This window comes from Pinus tabuliformis, chromosome 4_1 (genome assembly GCF_031772625.1).
Source record: "Pinus tabuliformis cultivar Carrire ecotype Pingquan chromosome 4_1, CPIR1, whole genome shotgun sequence".
NCBI lineage: Eukaryota > Viridiplantae > Streptophyta > Pinopsida > Pinales > Pinaceae > Pinus > Pinus tabuliformis.
The window spans coordinates 561,303,281-561,326,855 of record NC_142303.1 but is presented as its reverse complement, the minus strand read 5'-3'; the positions used below and the strand labels follow the sequence as shown (position 1 = coordinate 561,326,855).

General features: G+C 37.6%; 1 protein-coding gene and 1 long non-coding RNA gene across 10 annotated transcripts; both read right to left on the bottom strand.

The window, feature by feature from the left end:
* Positions 1–17,204: 17,204 nt before the first annotated feature.
* Positions 17,205–18,375, bottom strand: LOC149177092 (uncharacterized). Its single transcript, XM_089423283.1, has 3 exons — positions 17,832–18,375; positions 17,606–17,740; positions 17,205–17,530 (listed from the first exon to the last, which is right to left on the bottom strand). Exons 1-3 carry the CDS (start codon positions 17,936–17,938, stop codon positions 17,383–17,385), a joined length of 390 nt encoding a protein of 129 aa, XP_089279409.1. The 5' UTR covers positions 17,939–18,375; the 3' UTR covers positions 17,205–17,382.
* A 776-nt stretch (positions 18,376–19,151) lies between these two features.
* LOC149177091 (uncharacterized) lies at positions 19,152–23,006 on the bottom strand. 9 transcript variants are annotated; one of them, XR_016258718.1, is made up of 7 exons: positions 22,465–23,001; positions 22,017–22,281; positions 21,591–21,834; positions 21,182–21,260; positions 20,583–21,046; positions 19,752–19,874; positions 19,152–19,494 (listed from the first exon to the last, which is right to left on the bottom strand). It is a non-coding gene; the product is annotated as an uncharacterized LOC149177091 (long non-coding RNA). The 9 variants fall into 9 exon arrangements; XR_016258717.1 differs by having other exon boundaries at positions 21,182–21,383; positions 22,465–23,000; XR_016258722.1 differs by having other exon boundaries at positions 20,583–21,383; positions 22,017–22,291; positions 22,465–23,006.
* Positions 23,007–23,575: the final 569 nt, after the last annotated feature.

The window sequence follows — 23,575 nt, the reverse complement described above, 5'->3', positions numbered from 1 at the left end:
TTCCAACCAGCAACATATCATCCACATACAAGACCAAATAAATAACATGGTCACCAATTAATTTAAAATACACACAATGATCTACTTTGCTTCTGGTGAAGCCAAGTCCTCGTATAAATGTATAAACTTTCTGATACCACATCCTTGGTGACTGTTTTAACACATATAGAGACTTCTTTAACTTGCATACCAGTTCTTTCTTACCCTTCACTGCAAAGCCTTCAGGTTGCTTCATGTATATTTCCTCTTCCAGATCCCCATGAAGAAATGTTGTCTTCACATCCATCTATTCTACCTCAAAATCAAAAGTAGCAGCAAAAGATAAAAGTAGTCTAATAGAAGTTACCTTGGCAACAAGAGAAAAAATATCACCAAAGTCAATTCCTGGCACCTGGGAATAACCTTTTTCTACCAACCAAGCTTTGTATTTCTCCACTTTTCCTTCTGCATTTGTCTTCTTTTTGAACACCCATTTGCTGCGAATGGGTTTCCTTCCAGCCAACAACTCCACCAGATCCCAAGCCTCATTTTTGTGCAAAGATGCCATTTCATCAACCATGGCCTCTTTCCAGAGTTTTCCATCCTTTGAATCCACTGCTTCCTTCACAGTTCTGGGATCATCATCAATAACAGATAAAGAAAAATTTGAACAGAAAGCAGATGGACTATACCTTTCTGGCTACCTTCTTTCTTGAACTGATCTTGTCACAGCTGGAGTTTGTGGCTCTTCATCTTCTGATTCCTCCTTTGCTGTAGAGTCTGATTCTTCCTCCTTTAGCTCAAACTCTATCTTCTCACGTTCCTTTGGTTGGACTTCATGTTTAATAACATCTTTCACCTCTCTGAACACCACATCTCGGCTGTACACAACCTTCCTTGTTACTGGATTCCAAAACTTATAACCCTTTAAACCATCCTTATACCCAATAAAGATGCACTTTTCAGATTTACTATCCAACTTGGTTCGTTTCTCCTTTGGAACATGTACATATGCATCACATCCAAATACCCTCAGATGTGAAAGAGAGGGTTTCTTACCAGTCCATACCTCTTGTGGAGTTTTATCCTCCAATGCTAATGAAGGTGACCTGTTAACCAGGTAACATGCAGTATCTAGCACCTCTGCCCAGAATTCCTGTCCTAACCTGGCACCACTGAGCATGCTTCTTGCCCTTTCCATCAATGTCTTATTCATTCTTTCTGCAACTCCATTTTGCTGAGGTGTATATGGAGTAGACTTCTGTCGTGCTATACCACACTTCCTATAGTATTCTTCAAATTCCTTACTGCAAAACTCTCCACTGTTATATGTCCTCAACACCTTTATCTTTTTCTCTGTTTGGTTTCCACCAGAGCCTTAAATTCTTTAAACCTATCAAAGACTTCAGATTTCTTCTTAAGGAAATATATCCATGTATTCCTTGAGAAGTCATCTATAAATGATACATAGTACGCAGACTTACCCAGTGATGGAACCTTCACAGGTCCAAACACATCACTGTGCACAAGCTCTAATATCTGTTTTGCCCTCTTACTACCAGAGGAGAAACTCAGCTGATCTGCTTCCCATATACACAATTTTCACAGAAATAAAAATCCAGAGAGCTATTACTCATACCTTCTACCATACCTTTACCAAGAAGTATTTGAAGGCCCTTCTCTCCAATATGTCCAAGCCTTTGATGCCACAACATGGTCTTTTCTCCAGAGACCATTAGATTTTCTGCTCCACTTTCATGAACCACAGAACTATTGCACCCATCAATAACAGTGCTACCTTGCAGCTTGTACAAAGTTCCAATCCGAACTTCCCACATCAATACTAGTGCTCCCCAAACCATTTTGTAGGTGTCCTTCTCGAACACTATTTTTACACCTACATCATCCATTTTGCTTACAGAAATTAGATTTCTAGCTAATGCAGGAATATGTAGAACACCTGGAAGCATTCTAACCCTTCCACCTTGCAACTTCAACTTTACTTTTCCGCGACCAACGATTCTAGCCTTCCTGTCATCCCCCAAGAAGACATCACCACCATCATCTTTCTCATACTCGTAGAACCACTCTCTATGGGGAGTGAAGTGAAAGGATGCACCTGAGTCAATCAACCATGCCTCATGATCTACATGTGTACTTGAAGAAGCCAAGTACACATCCCCACCTTCATCTGAGGTGGTTTTTGCCTCTGCAGAAGGAGCCTCATTAGATCCCTTTCCTTTGTCATGAGCTTTAGATTTACAGTCCCTTTTGAAGTGGTCTTCCTTTCCGCATTTCCATCACACCACCTTTATAGGTTTTCCTGGAGATTTAGATCTCCCTCTAGATTTAGATCTCCCACTCGATGACTTATTTTTGTTTCTATTCCGGGACTGTCCTCGTACAAACAAGGCATCACCATTCTGGATCTCCATACTTTTTTGTCTCATCTCCTCCATCAGCAAGGCTAAGACTATTTCATCAAACTACAAGGCAGTTGCATTGCTACCTATTGCAATAACGAGACTATCCCACAAATCTGGTAGAGAACACAACAAACTAATGCACTTATCTTCATTTGAAATTTTAATTTCAACAGATGCTAACTGACTTACCACAGTATTAAATGCATTCAGATGCTCTGTCACCGAGTCTCCATCTTTCATCCTCAGGTTATACAGCTTTTTCCATAGGAACAATTTATTCACGAGAGACTTAGATTGGTACAAAGTCCCTAACTTATCCCTCAAAGCCTTCGTCGTAGCTTCCCCTGATACATTCAACAATACTGAATCTGAGACACACAATCGTGTTATGCTATTTGCCTTCCGATCCAACTTCTTCCATTCTTCATCGGACACTCCTGTTGGTTTAGTACCTAGATCTACTGCGATCCACTGATCTTTATCCACCAACAGATCCTCCATCTTGAGTTTCCACAACTCAAAACTCTGACCATTAAATTTCTCGATCTCTATCTTTCCACTGCTTGCCATCTTCTTTCACCACCAAAATCAATCTTGTAGATCTCCCACTGAACAGGGTCTACCATAGGCCCAGGCGCAACCCCTCAACAACAAAGGTATCCCCTTGAAGCCAAATCTGCTCTGATACCAAATGTAGGTTTTAACCCCATACAAAAATTACCTTCATACGTATTCTAAAACATAGAAAAATAAAAAATGCGAGAGAATAACACATAAAACACATATACACAGAGATTTTCCCACTAGATCCCAAAACTAGGACTACCAACTTGATTTTTTATTATGTTCCTTTCAATATTACAATACATATTTATACATACCAGAGCATCCAATACCATGTACTGAAAACCATTGCGTCCAATACCATGGACTGAAAACCATTGCGTCCAATACCATGGACTGAAAACCATTGCGTCCAAGAAACATGTGCAAAAATCATGCACAAAACCATAGGTGGGTCTGCCCAACCTAACATAGGGTCTAAAACCAAAATTTTCCGCGGCGCTGCCCTGGACCCCATAAAGTGGGGTTACAGGTGCCCCTCAAACCCCCTGTTAACTACGTGGAAAGAATATAACACAACCCAACAACAAAGTGGAAAGACCAATTTACAATACTGAGGAAGGGACTTCACATTCAATACTTCCTATTCAAAACATCCACTTAAGGTCTGGAAAAATCTTACAGATAGACTCTCTAGTGATTATAGAAGAAAAAGTTGAGAAGGATAGAAATCTTGAAAATCTTAATGCAAAACATCAAATTCAGAAGAATAGAATCATAACAACTCAAACACCTTCTTTTCTGGAAAGGTTATTAGAGAAAGCATTTTTAGTCTCTCTTCCTAGATTTGATATTTTAGATGAACTGAAAAATTCCTATGTTAAAATTCCTTTATTGCATGTAATTAAAGATATTCCTATCTATAGAAAGGAAATTAAGGAATTATGCACCAAAAAAGTTGGAAAAAGAAAGAAAGATCCACCTACGATTCATGTCATTGGGAAATTAGCTAGTCTTATGTCAACAAATACTATAATTGAAAAATATGTTGATCCTGGAACACCTACGGTAAAAATTTCAATAAAATAAAAATTAGATTCTAAAACTCTAATTGACTTAGGAGCTACTATCAATGTCATGAAAACAGAAACCATGAAATTTTTGAACTACCCAAATATCCAACCTACCACTACAATTTTGGAACTAGCTAATAGATCCAAAGTAGTGCTAGAAGGAGTGATTGAAGATATCATTGTTTCTTTGGATTCTTGGTAATATCCTGTAGACTTCCTAGTCCTACAACCAAATTTAAACTTCAGAGGTCATCCATTAATTCTTGGCAGATCATGGTTAGCCATAGTTGATGCCTTTATTAGATGTAGATCAGGAAGTATGATAATATCACATGGAAATGAAAGAAACCACATAACACTCTATCCTCCTTCTCAATCTCCTTCTTTATTATTGTGGCCTGATGAACAAAAGGAAGAAATTAAGCCTATTCTAATCATTACTCAAGCTTTTGATTTTAGAGAAGAAGATAATGAGGATTGAATATATCTCTTCATTTCAGAGCAGGTAAGAACCATCCAATATGAAGCTACAAGTAAACTTTTATATTAATGTTTTCAGGAAAATTGCACTATTAATTCATTGCAAACATCGTTTTAAGCTATCCTTCTTGTTAACTCAATTACAAACTCTCACAGTAAAGTAATTCAAATCATCCCCAGAAAGAATCTTAATATTGTTAATAATTTACAATCATCGCAGGAAGAATAAGTAATTACACTATTAAAGTAATATTCAAAAGATTTTTCTTGGGATTATACATATATGCAAGGAATTCATCTAAGAACATGTATCCACCATGTTTACATAGATGAACATATCAAACTTGTAAGGCAACCACAAAGAAGAATGAATCTAATGATGAAAGAGATAGTAAAAAAAGAATTGTAGAAACTATTACATGTAGGATTTATACACTATCTTGGACAATCAATGGGTTTCCCCCTTAGTTGTGGTTCTCAAGAAAAATGGAAAATGGAGAATCCATGTAGAATATAGGGAATTAAATAAAGCAACACTTAAGGATCATTTCTCACTACCATTCGTCGACTAAGTCCTAGATTCATTAGCAGGGAAAAAGTTCTTTTCTTTTCTTGATGGATTTAGCGGTTTTAATCAAATCAAGATAACATTAGAGAATTAGGACAAAACTACATTTATTTGTTCTTGGCGTACATATTCTTACGATGTGCTACCTTTTGGATTATTTAATGTACCATCTACTTTTCAAAGAGTAGTCCTAGCCATCTTCGTTGATCTTATACATGAATGTGTAAAAGTTTACATGGATGATTTTACTGTTTACGGAAATACATTTGATGATTGTTTAAACAATTTGGAAGAGTTATAGAAAGATGCATTGAGACAAATATATCTCTTAGAAATGAGAAATTTTTATGATGCTAACATGTTGGGCGCGAGATCCCCCAAGAGAAGTTTTGGGGCTTAGAGCCCAGATTTTGGTCAAAGATTGTAATTCTAATGTAAAGACTCCACATTTTGTGGGCACGGAGTGGGTAGTTTGTAAAAAAGTCATAGGCTTGTCCGCCCTCAATTTCGTTATTGTAATGTCGGCTATAGAGATCTACCCATGGTCTGTGGACCATGGGATTGTATAAATAGAGTGAGGCTCCCAGTAGTTAAGACATCACAAAATATCTAAGGAAGGATGATGTAGACGAGATAGATTTGAAGTGTAAAGTCTAGTTTTGGGCCGTAGAGTAGGAGAAGGCTCTACAGCTGAGTGTGCAGAGGCCTAGTAGTCCGTAGTTGAGTGTGCGGACCCCTGTAACTGAGTGCGCAGGGCAAGTCAAGTCTGTAATAGTTGGAAGTATTAATAAAGGGAAGTTTCATATCATTTATGTGTATTTATTTCCTGTTTTATGCATCGAATATATTGGGTATGAATTGCACTTCTATTGCTTATATGATGCACGAATATATATAATTGTTATTGTTAAGTGAATGCAAGTTAGAATATCTGTTTACACGAAGATAATCAAGAACTATTAATAAGATAAGTAAGATACTTGGTGTAGTTTGGGAGATAGCACAGTTCGCTGCTATAGCAGCGCGAAAGCATCTCAGCCCCTGGTTAGGGCTATGCAAAGGACGATTGTGATACTTCGTGAGGGTACTGAATTTTGGAATAGTGCACAAAGTGACCTGTGCAAAGGCAGGCATAGTTGGACTAAATCGACATCACAAACATCTCAAGGGTGTGGAAACTTGGTTCCAACATCCCCCCATACTGCTTCGGGTGAGACTTCACTTCATACTCCGCGAGCTGATACTGAAAGGGCCTGTAGTGTAGGGATTTTTTTGGCTAAATAACTCCGAACTTGGGTCAGGCCCCCATAAGCCAACATATGGTTCCATTGTCGAGACCGGAATCTACATAGAGATGTCTGATGTCGTATCATTGGAATCCAACTAAGAAAGAAATTGACGGTTGTTTGGACAGGAGAATTCACAAGTTCGCGGTGCGGGAAAATAGAAAGCCTCGACTGTCAAAAGAAGAGTGTCTAGACAGCTAACTATACACAGAGATCCACGAAATACTTTTCACGTCCTTCCCTACTAAGCTATACGAGTGGATCACGAAACTAGCAGATAACCAAGGAAGGTGGAAACTTGACAGTCCTATTGTGTGGACCCCAGAGCTAGTGTGAAGATTGGAAGCATCGAAGGATAAGATCGCGTGCGCCATTGATCATTAGCTTGATCATATTATAGGAGGATTTATTATTGAGTTCACGGTTGACACCTCAGTCAACTACAACGAGGCAGAGTGACATTTTCTCAAAGGACTGCGAGGTAAGTACGCAAAGTCTTTGAATACTTGGATTAAAATGCTATTGTGCGAAAAGAGGGTTATGCAGTTACCTTGATGTTCAGGGCTACACGAAGTGGAAATGTTCACAGGAATGAAGAAAATAAGGGTCCAGAGGATAACCCGTTGATTTCACCTCCACGAGGAAACGAGCAAGAGCTCGCGAAGGTCTCTCCACGAAGTTTGATCCATCTGATAAGGCAAAGAATTTCACGAATACCACCTCCGCCCACATCCCCACCAGCTTCACCACCATCACCTCCATCTTCACCCATACCCACTCCACCACCACCGTGATTCAATATGGCAAGCACAGTGAAGTTTCTTGTGTTCAAAGGTTTGGGAAATGAGGATCTGGACCAATTCTGGTTCATTGTAAGGGTTGTATGGGAAGCACAAGGAGTTATAGATGACCATATAAAGAAAGAGACATTGGTTAGCGCGCTGCAGGATCACGCGCTGACCTGGTATATTAAGTACTCCAATTATAATCCAAATGTGGGAGTCGCAGATATCCAAACCGCGCTAAATAAAGAAGTTAGCAGGTCGAAATCTAAAGCACAGTCAATCGTGGGATTTAAAAGATGACGATGCTACCTTGAAAGACTCCTTAGGAGCTGGATCAAATGCTAAAATGTATGATTTGTGAAGCCAATATGAATCTAACAGATGGATAGCATTGCGAGTGGTTTGTAGCTTTTCTATTGCCACATTTAAGGAGTGTGATATCACAACAAAAGATAGCAACTCAGGTAGAGGCACTAGAGTTTGATATGAGGTTACATGAGACCTCGATGCAGGATCCTAACCTGGGAGTTCAGTAGATCCATGTGCAGCTCAAGAATTTATGCCTTGAGATGCAGAGCTTGAAACAAGACTGGATGGTTCGACCAGAAGTGTGCGAAGGGGTATGGTGTGTGAAGTGCAAGGGTCAAGGTCATGACAAGGACCACTACCCGGTTTTTACCCATTACCTCGCAGGAGGAGGACTGATTCCTAGGTCAGAAGCTCAAGTAGGACTTAGTACAACACTTGCTTTGTGGAGCACGATTTGTCAAATAGCTGGAAAACATGCCACAGACAACTGCCACTTGTGACAAAAGTATATGCAAAATTCACAACAATTGTTCTGCAACTTTTGTAGGTCAGTGGGACATGATGAGCACACTTGTAGAAGTTATGAGTTGATGATGGATAGAATGCCCACCTACAGAGTTCAAGCCAAAACGCGACCCCTTAACAAAAATGCATGAATGGCACGAACAATATTTTATGGATGCGACCGAAGCTGAGGTGGAGGAGGACCTGGAAGAGGTTGTAGACAGTTGATTTGCTACAATTGCAGAGGGCCAGGACATTATGCACGTGATTGCATGAATCCAACATGCCCGTTGTGTTTGTATTGCACATTGTTTGATCATGAGACAGAAGATTGTCCTACACTGATAGCTAGGATATGCAACAAAGGAGCGCTACCGCCTCCCCTGACTCAGAACCTGCATATGATGAGGCCTGAGCCATGCGAGGAAGATCCGAACATGAGAATTGTGCTTCGTAGTGGAATCGCAATGGGAGATGACAAAGGAAAACAAGCAAAAGATAGTACTTGGGTTCGCAAAGCTCCAGCGAAAGATGTGGAGTTTGATTTGGAGAGCACTCAGGAAACCTTCATGGAAGCTAAGAAGAGCTTTGCTGATGCCTCCACTTCAAGAAGCAAAGATAAACCGGAGCCAGAAATGGACCCATCTACACTTACAACATTCTTGGGAACCTGTATGAAGTTACTACGTGATAGTAAGGCTATGAAAGAGTTACAGGAACTCATAAAAATATGTGCTGGGACCGCGCTAGGAGAACTGTGCGTAGTCTGAAAGATCAGAAAACATAAAACAAGGACGGGATGAGAAATGAGACTTACAACACAGATCAGAGAATATGAGACGAATCAAGTCATCTTGGATTTGGGATCAGATGCAAATGTTCTGCTGAAACAGACATGGGAGCGAATGGGAAGACCTACGCTACAATGGTATCTAATTCAGCTGAGGATGGTGAACCAGTAGAAAATAATACCCATGGGGCGATTGCAGGGAATAACTGTGGATATTGAGGGAGCGAGCGCGCTAGCGGATTTCGAAGTGATAGAGAATATTGATGATAGTAATCCCTACCCCACGCTATTAGGAATTGACTCGGCCACTGATATGAATGTGGTAATCAACATGAAGAAGTGGAATATGATTTTTGAGAAGAAGTCCCTACATGTAGTTGTACCCCTGGACCCGGTTGAAGGATCACGCTATATGGATCCGGTGCGTGACTATGAAAGTGATGATGATTTGGATTGCATCTATAAGATAACAACGCGAGACCAGGACTGGGTGAATCCCACCACGAATGGGTGGATTACATGGGAGTGAGAGAGCTCCTGTACTTCGGATTCTGATGAAGAAATAGAGCGATGGAAGAATAGGTTACATGAGGTAACTACACTGAGTTGCAATATGATGACTAGGTCATTACGCTACGTGTCAACAGAAGTAAGGGATATGCCTACTTATGATGGACTAAATGAGGTAGATACTTTCTTGGATGCATTTGAAAGGGAGGTGCCAGAAAAGCAACGCTTCCAAGCCTTGGACTGGGTATTGCGCGCTACGCCGGCGAGATGGTGGGGTATGCACAAAGGAAGCTTTGACAATTAGCGCGAATGTAGGAGAATGATGCGCACACAATTTGGGAAGCCTACAATGCGACTAACAGACATGCATAATGGGTAGGATGATTTGCGTGCGCATCTGGCCAAGTGGACGTTGGCCTATGGACAAAATCCCTAACATGCGCGGATGCACATGTACTCCTCGCTAAAATACATGGTCAATAAGTATCTGTTAGGGAGGGGGGAGCTCGCAGATGGCTTTTAACATTCGAAATACATTATGAAGAAAGAGTAATTGCATAGAAGCTCTGAGCAAGGTACACAATGCGCAACGAAGTGATTGGGACCTACGCGTACTAGTAGTGTTATGGACTTATTGGACGATATGCAAGAAATTGATGGGACAAACACCTTTTAGGCTTGTCTATGGAGTGGAAGCTGTAATGCCTATGGAATACATCGTGCCTAGTCTGCGCATAATAGCACTCACAAGTATGATGGATCGCAGAGCCTTAGGGGAAAGGCTTGCGCAGTTGGAGGAGCTCGAAGAAGAATGATCTTTGGCTGGATTTCACTAGTAGGTCCAAAAGAAGCGTGAAAAGGCATGGCAGGATCGACATATTAAGTTGCACACATTCAAGGTAAATGATTTGGTGTTGTTGTATGATAGTAAGTTTGATAAATTCCCTTGAAAGCTCAGAATGCATTGGCTCGGGCCGTATGTTATTAAGGAGATCACAGATGGAGGTGCGATGCGGTTGGTAAAGTTAAATGAAGAACCTTTCCTAGGAAAAGTGAATGGCAGCCATTTGAAGCCATACACAGGTGGAACGGGCATCTGACTAGCTGACAGAAGCACGGTCTTAGTGCTCCAGGCAGCTGAAAGGAGGCGGGGGACTATAGACTACTCTGCCCAGGAACTGCGTGATGTCAGGACTGCGCATAGTAGTGAAGTATCACAGGGTCCGCGACAACGTAAGGGTAGCTGCGATACCATGTGGGTCAGTTGTAAAGTGACTGTTGCAGTCACTATTCATGATCTGATGCTTGCTTTGAGACCAAATGGAGCGGGCAGTAGGCATTTAAGGTGAACTTTATGGGCTAGATTATTGAAAATCTGTTGCCAATTGAGCATTAATGGATTGAATGTGGGGGGAACGGTTGAATTCAAATTCAAAAGGTGCTATAAATTACGAAGGGTTGTCCAACAAACAACACTTGACAATTTGAGAACTGAGTTGTTGCACGCTCAGATATTCATGAAGTGAGATTTGTTTGATCTTCTAAAAGTGAATTCGTTTCTTGAGTAATTGTTAGAGACGTTGAGAGAACTATGGAATCACACTATGGAAGCACCTAAAGAAGCCATGGATACCGGAGCAATGACCGCTATGGAAGCCACACAGGCAATTACTAAAGTGGAAGCCCCAAAGAGCGTCGGGATAGTTGCTGAAATCCCTAAATCACTGCGCACGCCGAGACCCAGGAAAGACAAGCAGGCCATGGTATCGGTGCATGTATCAACTAGAAATCCATTAAGTACTAGGTTCACCATGGAAGAAAAGGGGAAGGCTATCGATTTGGAGGTCGACAAGGAATAAGAGTTCAAAGAAATCCTGGTTGAGGACGAGGATGTAGAGATGGAGGTTGAAACTTAGGATGTAGACCCTCTCACCAGGCTGCCTGCATATGTTCCTCCACGGAAGTGTAAAACAAAGGTGCCCAAAGATATAGATGAGAGCAAGAGCTCTATGCAAACTCCGCTACTCCCTGACGACATTATTTTTGAAGGAGTGCACTTGGGACAGGTGCCCGTGCTGAAATTTGAAGATTGGGACCTTGCGGACCATGAGAAGTTCCTGCATCTCGCGACTGCGTAGCTAATGCACCAGAAGAAAGACGCGCCAGCTGGAATAATAGAGTTGGAGCCGCTCAAATGGATAAGAGGTGTTGAGAGAGCAGGGTTGCTAAACTTGCTCTGGGTGCCCCTATAAGCCACAATCTTCACCCAAAAATTATGATTTTCAATATGCACCCCCGTAAGGTATAATCTTCACCCAAAAAACTGTCATGCTTGACAAAACGCCAAAATATTTTTGTAAACTAAGACATTTTCAAATCCTTTATGTTTCAAAACCCTTTATAACTCCTTATAAAAACTACATACAATAAATTTTATAAATCTCCTTTATCATTTATGAACCCCTTCTAAATAAATATTGTCCTTATATTAAACCCTTTTTATAACAAAATTAATACTCCTTTGATTTAAAAAAAATATATCTTTTTTACACCACACATTTTTAAAAATGTATCTCCATAGTCTTATGGGGTTCATGAATACCTTAGCAACGCACATGAACTTTAAATGAAACCTCCAACATTAAGAACTTAACTTGGGTTGCAGCCGTTGGGGCTACAAATTTTTTCTCTAATTTTCACTATCGCTTGACTTTCAACAAATACCAGACTTTTATTACACTCTTTGCGTCTCGATTGTGGTGGCTAATACACACGACGTTTCACGATATAGTGGCACTAAAAGCCAATAACAACTGTTGGCCACTATTCCATTGATATCTCCCCTTACAAATTCAAGGCTCTTGAATAACCCATAAAAAAACAAACCATGTAGCTCTTGCAGATTGGCGCTGCACTTCTCAAATACACAAAGGCTGATAAACCTTAGCTCTTTCTCAGCTCAGTTCTGATACCAATTTGTTGGAAAGGCAGAAGAGAAAAAGCATAAATTCACACACAAATCACACGAGTTGCGACTCTTCTATTGATCACACAAAACTTGATGCTTACAATGAACCCGATGAAGGATATTTATCCTTTTCCAACTAGCGAATTTCCTAAAATATCTTGACATGCAACCACATGCAATCACACACTAAAATTCATTTATCACTTAACTTGACTTGACTCAACACTCAAACACTCAATCACTCAATCCTTCAGTTAACTCACTCTCTATGTTTAGCCAACTCCTCATGCAGGACTAATTATCTTGTTTTAACAAAAATGATCATAAGGGGCGTGCTTGTTAATTCAGTCGGTGTGTCATTCAACAAGGCATCACTGCATGCATCTGACTCTGAGGTCAAGCCTCCTCTTTGACATGTAGATAGTACCTTGATCCAAAGGTGCTCACTTAATTTCATCGAGCTCCTAGCACATCTAGTTACAAGCTCCTCTACGACTAAAATTATGAAGCATGGGAGCGGGTTTTCCAGGTGAATAAATTCATGGCTCTCTGCCGCTTAACCATTCATGGCCTTCATCCCATGGGCCTCCATCCTTTCAAACTCTTTAGGGGGGCTTTCCCTCTACTATGCCCATCCTCAACTCCATGATTGTTCATTCAACTTCTTCATGCATCTAACGGTCCATAATCTCACATGAGAACACAAATTGTCATTGAGATATTGACACCAAGAATAGATTTTGGGATTTCAACATTTATCATCAGGAACTGGATTGTTTCGGTCACATGCAATCTTATTCGTCTAGCTTCCATGATTGGTCTTCAATTTCTTTAGGTATTCTGTCAGCCCTTGAACTTTGGTTCAATTCACAAGTCAATCTCTCTCCTCTTTGTGATTCCTTGTCCCATTGGAAATCTATATAGTTTAATTGGGTTATGGCCTCGACTCTTTAGCATTCCAGTCCCTCTCACTTGCTAAAGTTTTATGAATTCTAGTGGATCTCCTAGGCATTTGTCTCTGTATCCCATTGGTAATCCACAAGTTTCAACTGGCACCCTGCCTCTATGCATATTGATCATGTTCCCCTTCCTCCTTAAAGAAAGCACAATTTTGAGTGCCCAACCTCGTTCCTCGAATACAACTGAAATTGAATTAAATACTTCTTGTTTGTGGGAATTTAAAATTTTCAATCTATGTTCCCTTCCCTGAGTGGCAATGAAAACCTGTAAAGTCCCACTTAGGTTCTGGGGGTCACCCCAAATGTCAACAATGCTCCCATCAAGAGGAATCCTTGACCTCATGGAAACTAAAGTGAAATTGCAGGAATAGATGTAGATCATCATCAACTTCATGGAAGAAATGCGGGAGCTTAAATTCAATATGGCTCACCAAGCAAATGAAGTTACTTAAATTCAACATGGCTCACCAGGAAAATGAAGTTGACACGCTTCGCCAACATATAGATACCCTCCAAGCCTATAACAATACTAGGGCAAGTATTAGTGTCGAATCTAGTGTCTCTAATAGGCATGAAGGAAACTACCTTCTGAACCTCAACATGCCTTTAGTTGGGGATCCCAACACTCTCTTTTGATGTGCACTAAAATCAAATGTGTCTTGCTTCTTAGACAATTTTGTAAAGCTTTGTCATATCGACACTTTATTTCTCTATATCTTTTAGTTAGAATTTTGCTGCTAGCATAAATTTCCTCCCTAAATAATTAAAAACAATTATGTACTCCATTTTCCACATATTTGTTATATCCTAAAGCAAACTTTAACACAATATTATTTATTTTATATATGTAAAAAAAAAATCATATAAACTAAAATCTCATTTAAAATTAATTTTCTTAAATATATGGCTTAGTTATTTTTTTATTCTAAATAGTTAATTTATTTATCTATAATTAAAGAAAATGAATTACTATTAGATTGAGAATCACAAACCAATAAAAATCATTTTAAATTTTACCCTAAAATCCAAAAAAAAATTACTCTCAAAGTGTTCATAAGAAAAACCAATCTCTCTTTTCTAATCATAACTTAAACTACCTTTAATAAAACTATTTACTTTTGAATTAGAAATTATTTACTTTCTAATAATATTTAGTTATAATTTTATATATGAAAATAAGTACTATTTTTAAATCTAGTGTAATTTCTTGTTTATTTTCATTTAAAAAACTAATATAAAATAATATAATGATTAAATATATTTTTTTTATAATTTAATATAATTTTATTTAAAAATATATATAATTTTATTTAAAGTTAAAATTTTACTTTAATTATAAAATTTTATAAAATTTTGTATCATAAGATTTTACTTTAATTGAAATTATCAAAATTTTGAAAATAAACCAAACAAGATATAACTTTATCTAATACTAATAATAGTAATGATTTTAATAATTTTTTTATTAAAATTATAGTTTTATTTAATTGATTGACGGCCATTCGTGTTCAATAATGACGTATTTAAAGTTATAAAATAAAATGTAATTTTCTGGACCTAGCTTACAACCATTGATTGAATTTGGTGCATATATGGAGTTCTCCTCATCCCACCGTTTTTTAAAATAACAGGTTACTATGTTAATGTAATTCATTGACTAATGGCTAGTTTCTTTTATTGGAAGAAGAATAGTGCCGCTGCTCTCTCATCATTTTTTATGGGTCAATGTGACTTTGGGCGGTGATTGTAACGCAAATCTTAAATATAACAAGGAGCCACTGTTGTGGCGTTAGTCCCTGCCGGTTAATAAAAGGGTTTGGTGAGTTATTATGATGAGATTTAATAGGTGTTTAATTTGCATTATCATCAGAGCTGGTTTGCATTACTAGTGTGTTGTAGGCATGCTTATTTTTATTAAGATTTAGTGAATTGGATAGCGAATTGTTGTATGGACTTTTTGACTTTATGCAAAGAGTGAAATATAATGAACTTTGCGTTTGTTAAGTAAGAATTGTGATAAATGTAAGAATAGTTTTAGACGTAATTTTCCAATGTGTCATGATTTAGAAAGTGTTTTGATTAATAATTAAAATGTAATAAAATTTAAGAGTGAATCATGGAAACCTTGACAGGGAAAAACTATAAAAGGTAATAATAATGCATTATAATGTATGAAGAATTAGAGAGTGTTAAAGTAAGTAATGTATTTTAATAAGCATGGGGTATAAAATATATTTAAATGCATAATAATGAATTCATGGTGCATAAAAGATAGAATTTTGTCATTTTTTTACATTTGAATATTATGGAAATATTCATAAAATGATAATGAGCAAATAAACATTATTATGAATATAAATTTGTTAATTAAATCCGTGGTGGAGAGTGTTCAATATTTAGATAAATGATTGTTGAAAGTCAAAGAAGAACTTAAGCATTTAAAAATTATGGAGTCTTGAACCCATAATTGAAAGATTAGATATCTAGTAACATGTTTGGACATAAGTGATTCCATTGGGGTTAATGTCAATGATTGGGGAATTATTCCATGGTCAAAAGAACAAAAGATATATTTATTTAAAAATATTGTTTATCATAACTTTAATGTGAACTTTAAATTTGTCCAATTACTAATTAGCAAAGAAAATAAACCCTGCATCTAATCTCTAATTAGTAATTTGTTGCATTTAATTAGTAATTTGTTGTGATGCAAAAGGACATGACTTTTGGTCTTTTTTATAGTTTGGGGTTAGTAAATATAGTATCTAAGTACAATAGCAAAGCAATTTTGATAAGTTTATTTTATAAATTAAAAACTAAAATAAACAGATTAAAATTAAAAAAACATTTAAACTCTACGAGTTGAAATGTAAATTGATCATGACCTGCAAGAAAAAATTCATTATCTTTTGGTGTTGTATACTCTTGCTTTTTGCAATATCTGTGTTCCATTTAAGCAAGTTAGTTTTCTTATTGAAATTTTTTCAAAGTATAATGAAGGCACTTACATCACAGATAAACAGATTCCATTAAACATAGTTGTTTTTCTATTTTGTGATTATCTTAATTAGGGAGTATAGTTTAATATAATTCATTTATTTGAGATAACATAAGCATAGGAGATATGATGACATATAGAATGACGAAATTTGGGATAATTGAAAATAATAAAAGAATGGAGATTGACTATACCAGTTCCAATTACTCTATTTATTAGTTAGAAATAATGTTTTGACACTTCAAATTACTTTATTTATTAGTTAGAAACTATTTATTAGTTAGAAATAATGTTTTGACACTTCAAATTACTCTTTATTAGTTAGAAATAATGTTTTGACAGCTTGATTTTTTAAAAGTTATTATGTTATTAAACTTTATACCTGGTGACAAGAAAGGCTTGCCTTGCCATAAGCTAATTATTGCAGGTTAATACAACTGGGAGAAATGATATTACATGTTATAAATTATGAAAGTCATATTCAATTAATACTGTTTTAAATAAAAAATAGATAACAGTTCATTTCAATGTGCGAATCTTTTTATTCAAGGAATTTTATTTCTTTGTGATTGGAAGTGTAGTCTTTCCATTATGAATACTGAATAATAAAAATATTATAGGAAATTTATACTTAGTTAAAACTATAAATAATTTAATAGTTATAATTAAATATGAATGGATAAGCAGTATTTAATATTATATGGGTAATTTAAATCATAAAATGCATTATTTATTTAAACAATGCAAGATAGAGTGTGATATTACAATTAAATAAAAATAAATAATAATAATATTTTTATATTAGATCAGAGATATTGAAATTTAATTAAACATTAGCATAATGAATCAAGAGCCATAGGGACAAAATAAAAACTGCCAATGCAATTTTTATTAACTAATAATTAATGCATTAAACATTGGCATAATGAAAAAATATTGGACCAGAGATATTGAAATTTAATTAAACATTAGCATAATGAATCAAGAGCCACAAAAAAAATTGCAGGGCCACCCATGTCGCAAGAAATGCCACAAGAATATGTCAACCAATACTCTCCGTCACTTTTTATGAACTTTAATCTCCTTTGAACTACAACATGAGCAGATTTCACTACTTTCTTTGATCAAATCTAGATAAGTGGCACATACAATTCTCCACATTACAGCATATATGATCCATTGCCTAGTGAACAAAAGGAACAGCACTAATGACTCTGGTCTGCTTTCGGCATCTTTGAAAAATGCTATCATACAATATATCGAATTGTACCCCTGCTCTTTCTCGGTTGATAACAAAGAGAATGTGATCAGCTTCCACAATTGTATAGTACCTGTCAATCTCACAAATTAGAAATCTTAATTAGGTCTTTCTCAAAGCTTGAGACAAGTTATTTTCTGGTTCTTACCAAACACCTGGTTGCAACGAGTGACCATCCGTTAATTCTGGACTTAGCAAGTAGTGGGGATGGGGCTCAGGAAAGCGGGGATAAAGCATCGAGATTGTGTTTAATGCTCCATCATTGTCTTGCCAATCCTCGTCACTGTTAAGAAATTTAGGGTTAATAGTAGTAACAACATAACCAATTGCTCAAGCAAGCAGGAAAGAAATCTGTCTGTTCAATAATCACTCACTTGTAACCTTTGTAAGGAAGTGGCAGATTACTGGGATAGCACCACTGGCTCATCTGCAGCGTCCTAATAAAGAGAAGAGGATGAATTCCAGACAGACTTGAAGGCATGGTGACTCCAAACAATTTTCGTGTCTTTCTCGTGGCATAGCTGTTTCAAGCAAAAGTGGTTTGAAACATCAATGTTTAGTCAATCCTTCAATTCAGAATTTTTAACCACCACTAATGCATATTACATGCATTCTACATAAAACTATAATTGCTTCCAATGAAACAGGAGGACTTGAATAGTGTCAAAAGCTTCCCTAGTCACTTTATGTCTAGCCTCACAGTTCATAAAGTCATCACCCCATTCCCTAATGATCTGTATGTGAGTAAAATATCTTAAATGGGGCCTTTTAGTAGCTCATGATGACAGGTACAATATGCCCCATACAATGTAAACAAAAAACCTCTTACGAAAATTAATTCATTACCAGAGATAGAGCACTGAAATGTACGACATAAAAGATAATAATAAAAACAAAAAACTGCATTCAGACGTAAACAACAGAGGGTACATCTTTTCTCCTTTGAGTACCCTTTGCATCACATCGCGTCCATAATGATTCCAATTAAATACATGACAAGCCTCTGAGTGATTACTAACCAGCTGGAATACTAGACCAGCTGCCCAAGTATCTTAAACAATCTTCAGAGGTGACTTAATGATATATTGGAAGACAAAATGGCACATTATAACGCATAATCACCTCCCTGACTTGCATAACATTCAATGATGCTCACATCAACAGAGTCTCCTAGTTGCAAATTGACTACCTGTAGCTTGCAACCAGATATGTAGACATTATACCTTGGGTTTCTAAGTGCAATTGAACTTTCTTTTAATTGCGGCTGAACATTCAATTTCAACCAACTCTGCCTTTTGCTTTTTGAGTCGACTTTCGTCTGTAGGCAGTATACCGCAGGCATGTACTAGCACACCATTTACTATGTAAAGTACTAGATTTTGCAAACTTCAGATTTCTATTTTCTTGACCAACCAAAGCTTGTACACAAGTGACGTTTATGTATATCGCAGACTATTTCTAGTTGAATGAAAGAAAAGACTTGCCATAATCTACTGAGGGTATTTATCCCTGACATAAAGAATAATGACTATAATTCATTCATTAGGAGGATATCAATTATGCATAAACATAGATTCTATGATGACAATAAATAAATTTTACGACAAAAGGAGACAAGTACTTACATGTATCACTAGTGCAGGACATTTCACATGTCGGATCTTTTCAATATTCTGCAGAGCGAAATACCTCTACTTAACATGCTGGCCATGTTTGGTGTGAAAAAATCTTCAAATAGGAACGTGAATAGAAATATATCGGATGCTTAACACAAATCGGCTTATTGTTTCCATCACTTACTTTATAGATATCAAACCAGAAAGTGATTTTGAGAGGATAAAGTACACGGAGGCCTGAAAGTATAGCACTGTGAAGAACAACTGCCCTCAACCTTGGTAAGCGAGCTGCCAAGTGTAATGTAGGGCCAGTGCCAACAGACTGGCCATATAAAATCAATTCCTCCTGCTTCACTCCATATTCTGTTGTCAAACATTGGTACACTGCTTCAATGTCTGAGTATGTGTTTTATTCAGTTGCCTGTTCATTATAACCAGCATTATCTTACAAATGAGCTTCCAGTCTTTTTTACAGTATTCAATGTTTTCCCAGGGAAAAGGTTCCCCAGGATTGTCAAGCATATTGTGATAGTTCTCAATCATACCAATAATCTAGCACACTAACAGTGAAATCTACCTCGGGAGAATATTGAAAACTACTCTATTCATGCATGAAAATTGAAAAACAATCGTAAATCATGCAGAACTAATGGCACTTGTCAAACAGTTGCATCTCACCAGAACATTTCAATATAGTTGAAAAACTCTTGCCAAGACGGACACCTTATAACATTTAAAACAGCTGGCACCGCAATAACATTATTTGATACAACATCTGTCGAGATCAGCATATTATGTTACCTGAAAATTTGAGACCATTATTAGGACTATTTGTAACTAGGTGGAAATAGGCACCAAGCATGTACATGTAGTGACTATACACAAATTATATGCCATCACAAACTGCTCCAAGTGACCAATAAACTTGATTGACCTGGTCTGATTTAAAAGATATCAGAAAACACCCAGTTCTAGATGTCTACGTCAGTGTTGCAAAAGTCGGACTCAAGAAAACTCAGTTGGGGTCATCAACATAGAGAATAGGAAAACTTGGCAAAAACTCAGCGACCATAAATTCATACTTGAATCGGAAAAAGTTGGAAAACTCAGGATAAATCTCAGAGTTTTACAACAATGGTGTGCATTCCAAAACTCGCTCGTATGAACTAATTCATTAAGCATCCTTCACTGTTCAAACTCTTTTTCATGTACTCTTATCTTCCGGCCTTAAGTCTAATCATGTTCATGTTGCAGATTCTTTCTGGTTTTGTATCAAATTATAGCTACTAGCATTTAGTATCAATAAAATTAGCAACTTTCCAAAAAAAACTGCTCCTCTGATATAAATCTCGGGGCATGCCGGTATGCTATATGAACACTTGACCTGTACCAGGGGTTTGGATCCCGCTCCGACCAAATATGGGGGTACTTTCTTTCCAAAAAAAATAAAAAAAATTGAATGTTTTTGGTAGCAAATGCTCAGCATTGTACAGGTATAGCCGAACTTACCAAAACGATACCAGACAGTCGAGGCATACAAGCCGGACCTGGAACAACAGAACCGCAACCAAACGTTTGCTATACAGTTAACCGAGCAGGCAGGAACCGCATTGTGTTGAATGCTATGGCCATCACAAATCGAGAACTAGAACGAGGTATGTATCGAGAAGGAAGTATATTGAGGCCTGCAAAGTCAAATTTATTCTAAAACATAGAGGTGTCCTGTAATTACATTTTACATAATGGGTATCCCACGATTAGTGAGATGATCAAGCACTAGTCTGCAGAAGTTGTAGAGGGCTTCACTCCCCACTTAACCACAAAGTGCAATCACAACAGGATGCCAGAAGATGGTAGAAGTCATTACCTGAATGTTGTGGCCATCACAAATTGAGAACTAGAACGGGGTAAATGTAAGGAGGAAGTAAATCTGAGGCTTGCAAAGTCGAATTTCTTCTAAAACAGAGGGTGTCCTGCAATTGCATTTGCTTTTAACTTAATGGGTATCCCACAATTAGTGAGATGATCAAGCAACAGAGTCTTTCACTCCCCACTTAACCATAAAGTGCAAGCACAATAGTATGCCAGAAGATGGCAGAAGTCATTACCTGAATGTTGTGGCCATCACAAATTGAGAACTAGGAGGAGGTAAATCTGGAGGAAGTATATCTAAAACAGAGTGGCGTCCTGCAATTGCATTTAATGTAATGGGTACACCATGATTAGTGAGATGCTCAAGCAACAACAGAATCTGCAGAAGTTGTAGAGGACTTCACTCCCCACTTAACCACAAAGTGCAAGCACAACAATCTGCCAGAAGATGGCAGAAGCCATCAGTTTCTGTAAAAGTATATATGAAACACTAAAAATAAATGAATTCAAATTGCAGAAATTCAAATTTATAATTCAAGCCTTATTAAGGATGACAATGGACAGGTAAAATGTGAAAGAATACAAACCAAGCCAGTCACCAGAACCGTAAAAGAGCGCAAGGAATTCATTGAGCAAGGAATTTACCTGCGAGTATCGAGAGCCCATTGGTGCAAGCAGAACCTTCAGAATTTCGTTTCAAAATTTCTTGTAAGGAACTTGGATTTCAGGGAGATTTCGAATCCCAGCCCTGCAGAGCCTTTCCTTTCATCCTCTTCTCTCCCGCTCTGCTGTTTTTCTTGGCACAGTGGAAGCGACCTCTGCTCTCCCACTCCTCACAAGATGCAAGCACAAATGTGAAAATATACAAGTCATTGCGAGTCATTTGTTTCTGTAAGTCATTGAAAAAAAATGAATCACATTGGCAGAAATTGAAAGTCAAATTTCTTCTAAGACAAAGAGGTGTCCTGCAATTGCATTTAACGTAATGGGTATCTCATGGTAATAGGTATCCCATAATCAGTGAACTTCTGCAAGCACAACAGTACGCCAGAAGATGGTAGAAATCATTACCTGAATGTTGTGGCCATTGCAAACTGAGAACTAGAAAGAGGTAAATGTGGAGGACGTATATCTGAAGCTAGCAAAGTCGAAATTCTTCTAAAATAGAGAGGTGCCCTGCACTTGCATTTAATGTAATGGGTATCCCATGATTAGTGAGATGATCAAGCAACAGAATCTGCAGAAGTTGTAGAGGGCTTCACTCCCCACTTAACCCCAAAGTGCAATCACAACAGTTTGCCAGAAGATGGTATAAGTCATTACGGGTCGTCCGCTTCTGTGAAACACTAAAAATATATGAATTAAAATTGCAGAAATTTAAATCTATAATCCAAGCCTTATTAAGGATGACAATGGACAGGTAAAATGTGAATGAATGCAAACCAAGCCAGTCACCAGAATCGTAAAAGAACCCAAGGAATTTAGTCATGAGAATCCTAAAAGAACCTAAGGAATTTACCTGTCAGTATAGAGAACCCAGCCCATCGATGCAAGCAGAACCTTCAGAAATTCGTTTCAGAATTTCTTGTATGAATTTGGATTTCAAGGAGATTTCGACTCCCAACCCTGCAGATCCTTTCCTTTTGTCCTCTTCTCTCCCGCGCTGCTGTTTTTCTTGGCACGGTGACAGCGACCTCTCCTCAGACAAACCCTCAGTATTCAACCAGAATGCCATTAACTTATAATGCTCAAATAACCATGGACTCTTGCATGCAGGTAAGAGAAACCCTCAGTATTTAACCAGAAGACAAACCCTCAGTATTCAACCAGAATGCCATTAACTTATAATGCTCAAATAACCATCGACTCTTGCATGCAGGCCACACAGTAGCCGAACTTACCAAAGCCACACCGAGCAGGCAGGAACTCCACCGCAGACGAAAAATCGCACAGACTGCAGAGCTAAACAAGCAAGTAACAATACCCGAGCAGGCAGGAACTCAACCGCAGACGGAACATCGCACAGACTGCAGAGCTAAACAAGCAAGTAACAATACCAACCCAAATGCCGCGAAGACAGTAAAACACAACCCGAACATTCCAGCATCTCGAGGAGGGACACCTGGCCGCCGATCAAACCACCAGAGCGCATGCAACCACGTGCCCCTCACGCGCGCCACGTGCCATTCGCCTCGATCCATGCGAAGCGCGTAATAAGACCCCCAATCGCTTCCGCCCCGTAAACCTTAGTTCAACTTAGGAAAAAGCCGAAATATTTGCAAAATTCGCCGCGGTCAACCCAAAGTCAGCGATCTATCGATCGCTTATAGTCCCCGGCAGGGACTAATAAGAATAAGTTTTATTTATTTTATTTTATATTATAGTTTTCAAATAAATAAATAAATAAATAAATAAATAAATAAATATATATATATATATATATATATATATATATATATATATATATATATATATATATATATATATATATATATATATATATATACACTTGAAGTTTAAAATCACACAACTAAAGTGGTCTCATATCAAAACATTTAAATATCAGAATAGGGTTGATAAAATATCATGCGCATCTATACAAGAGTTTAGTGAGTTTTAGGTGTCATTTG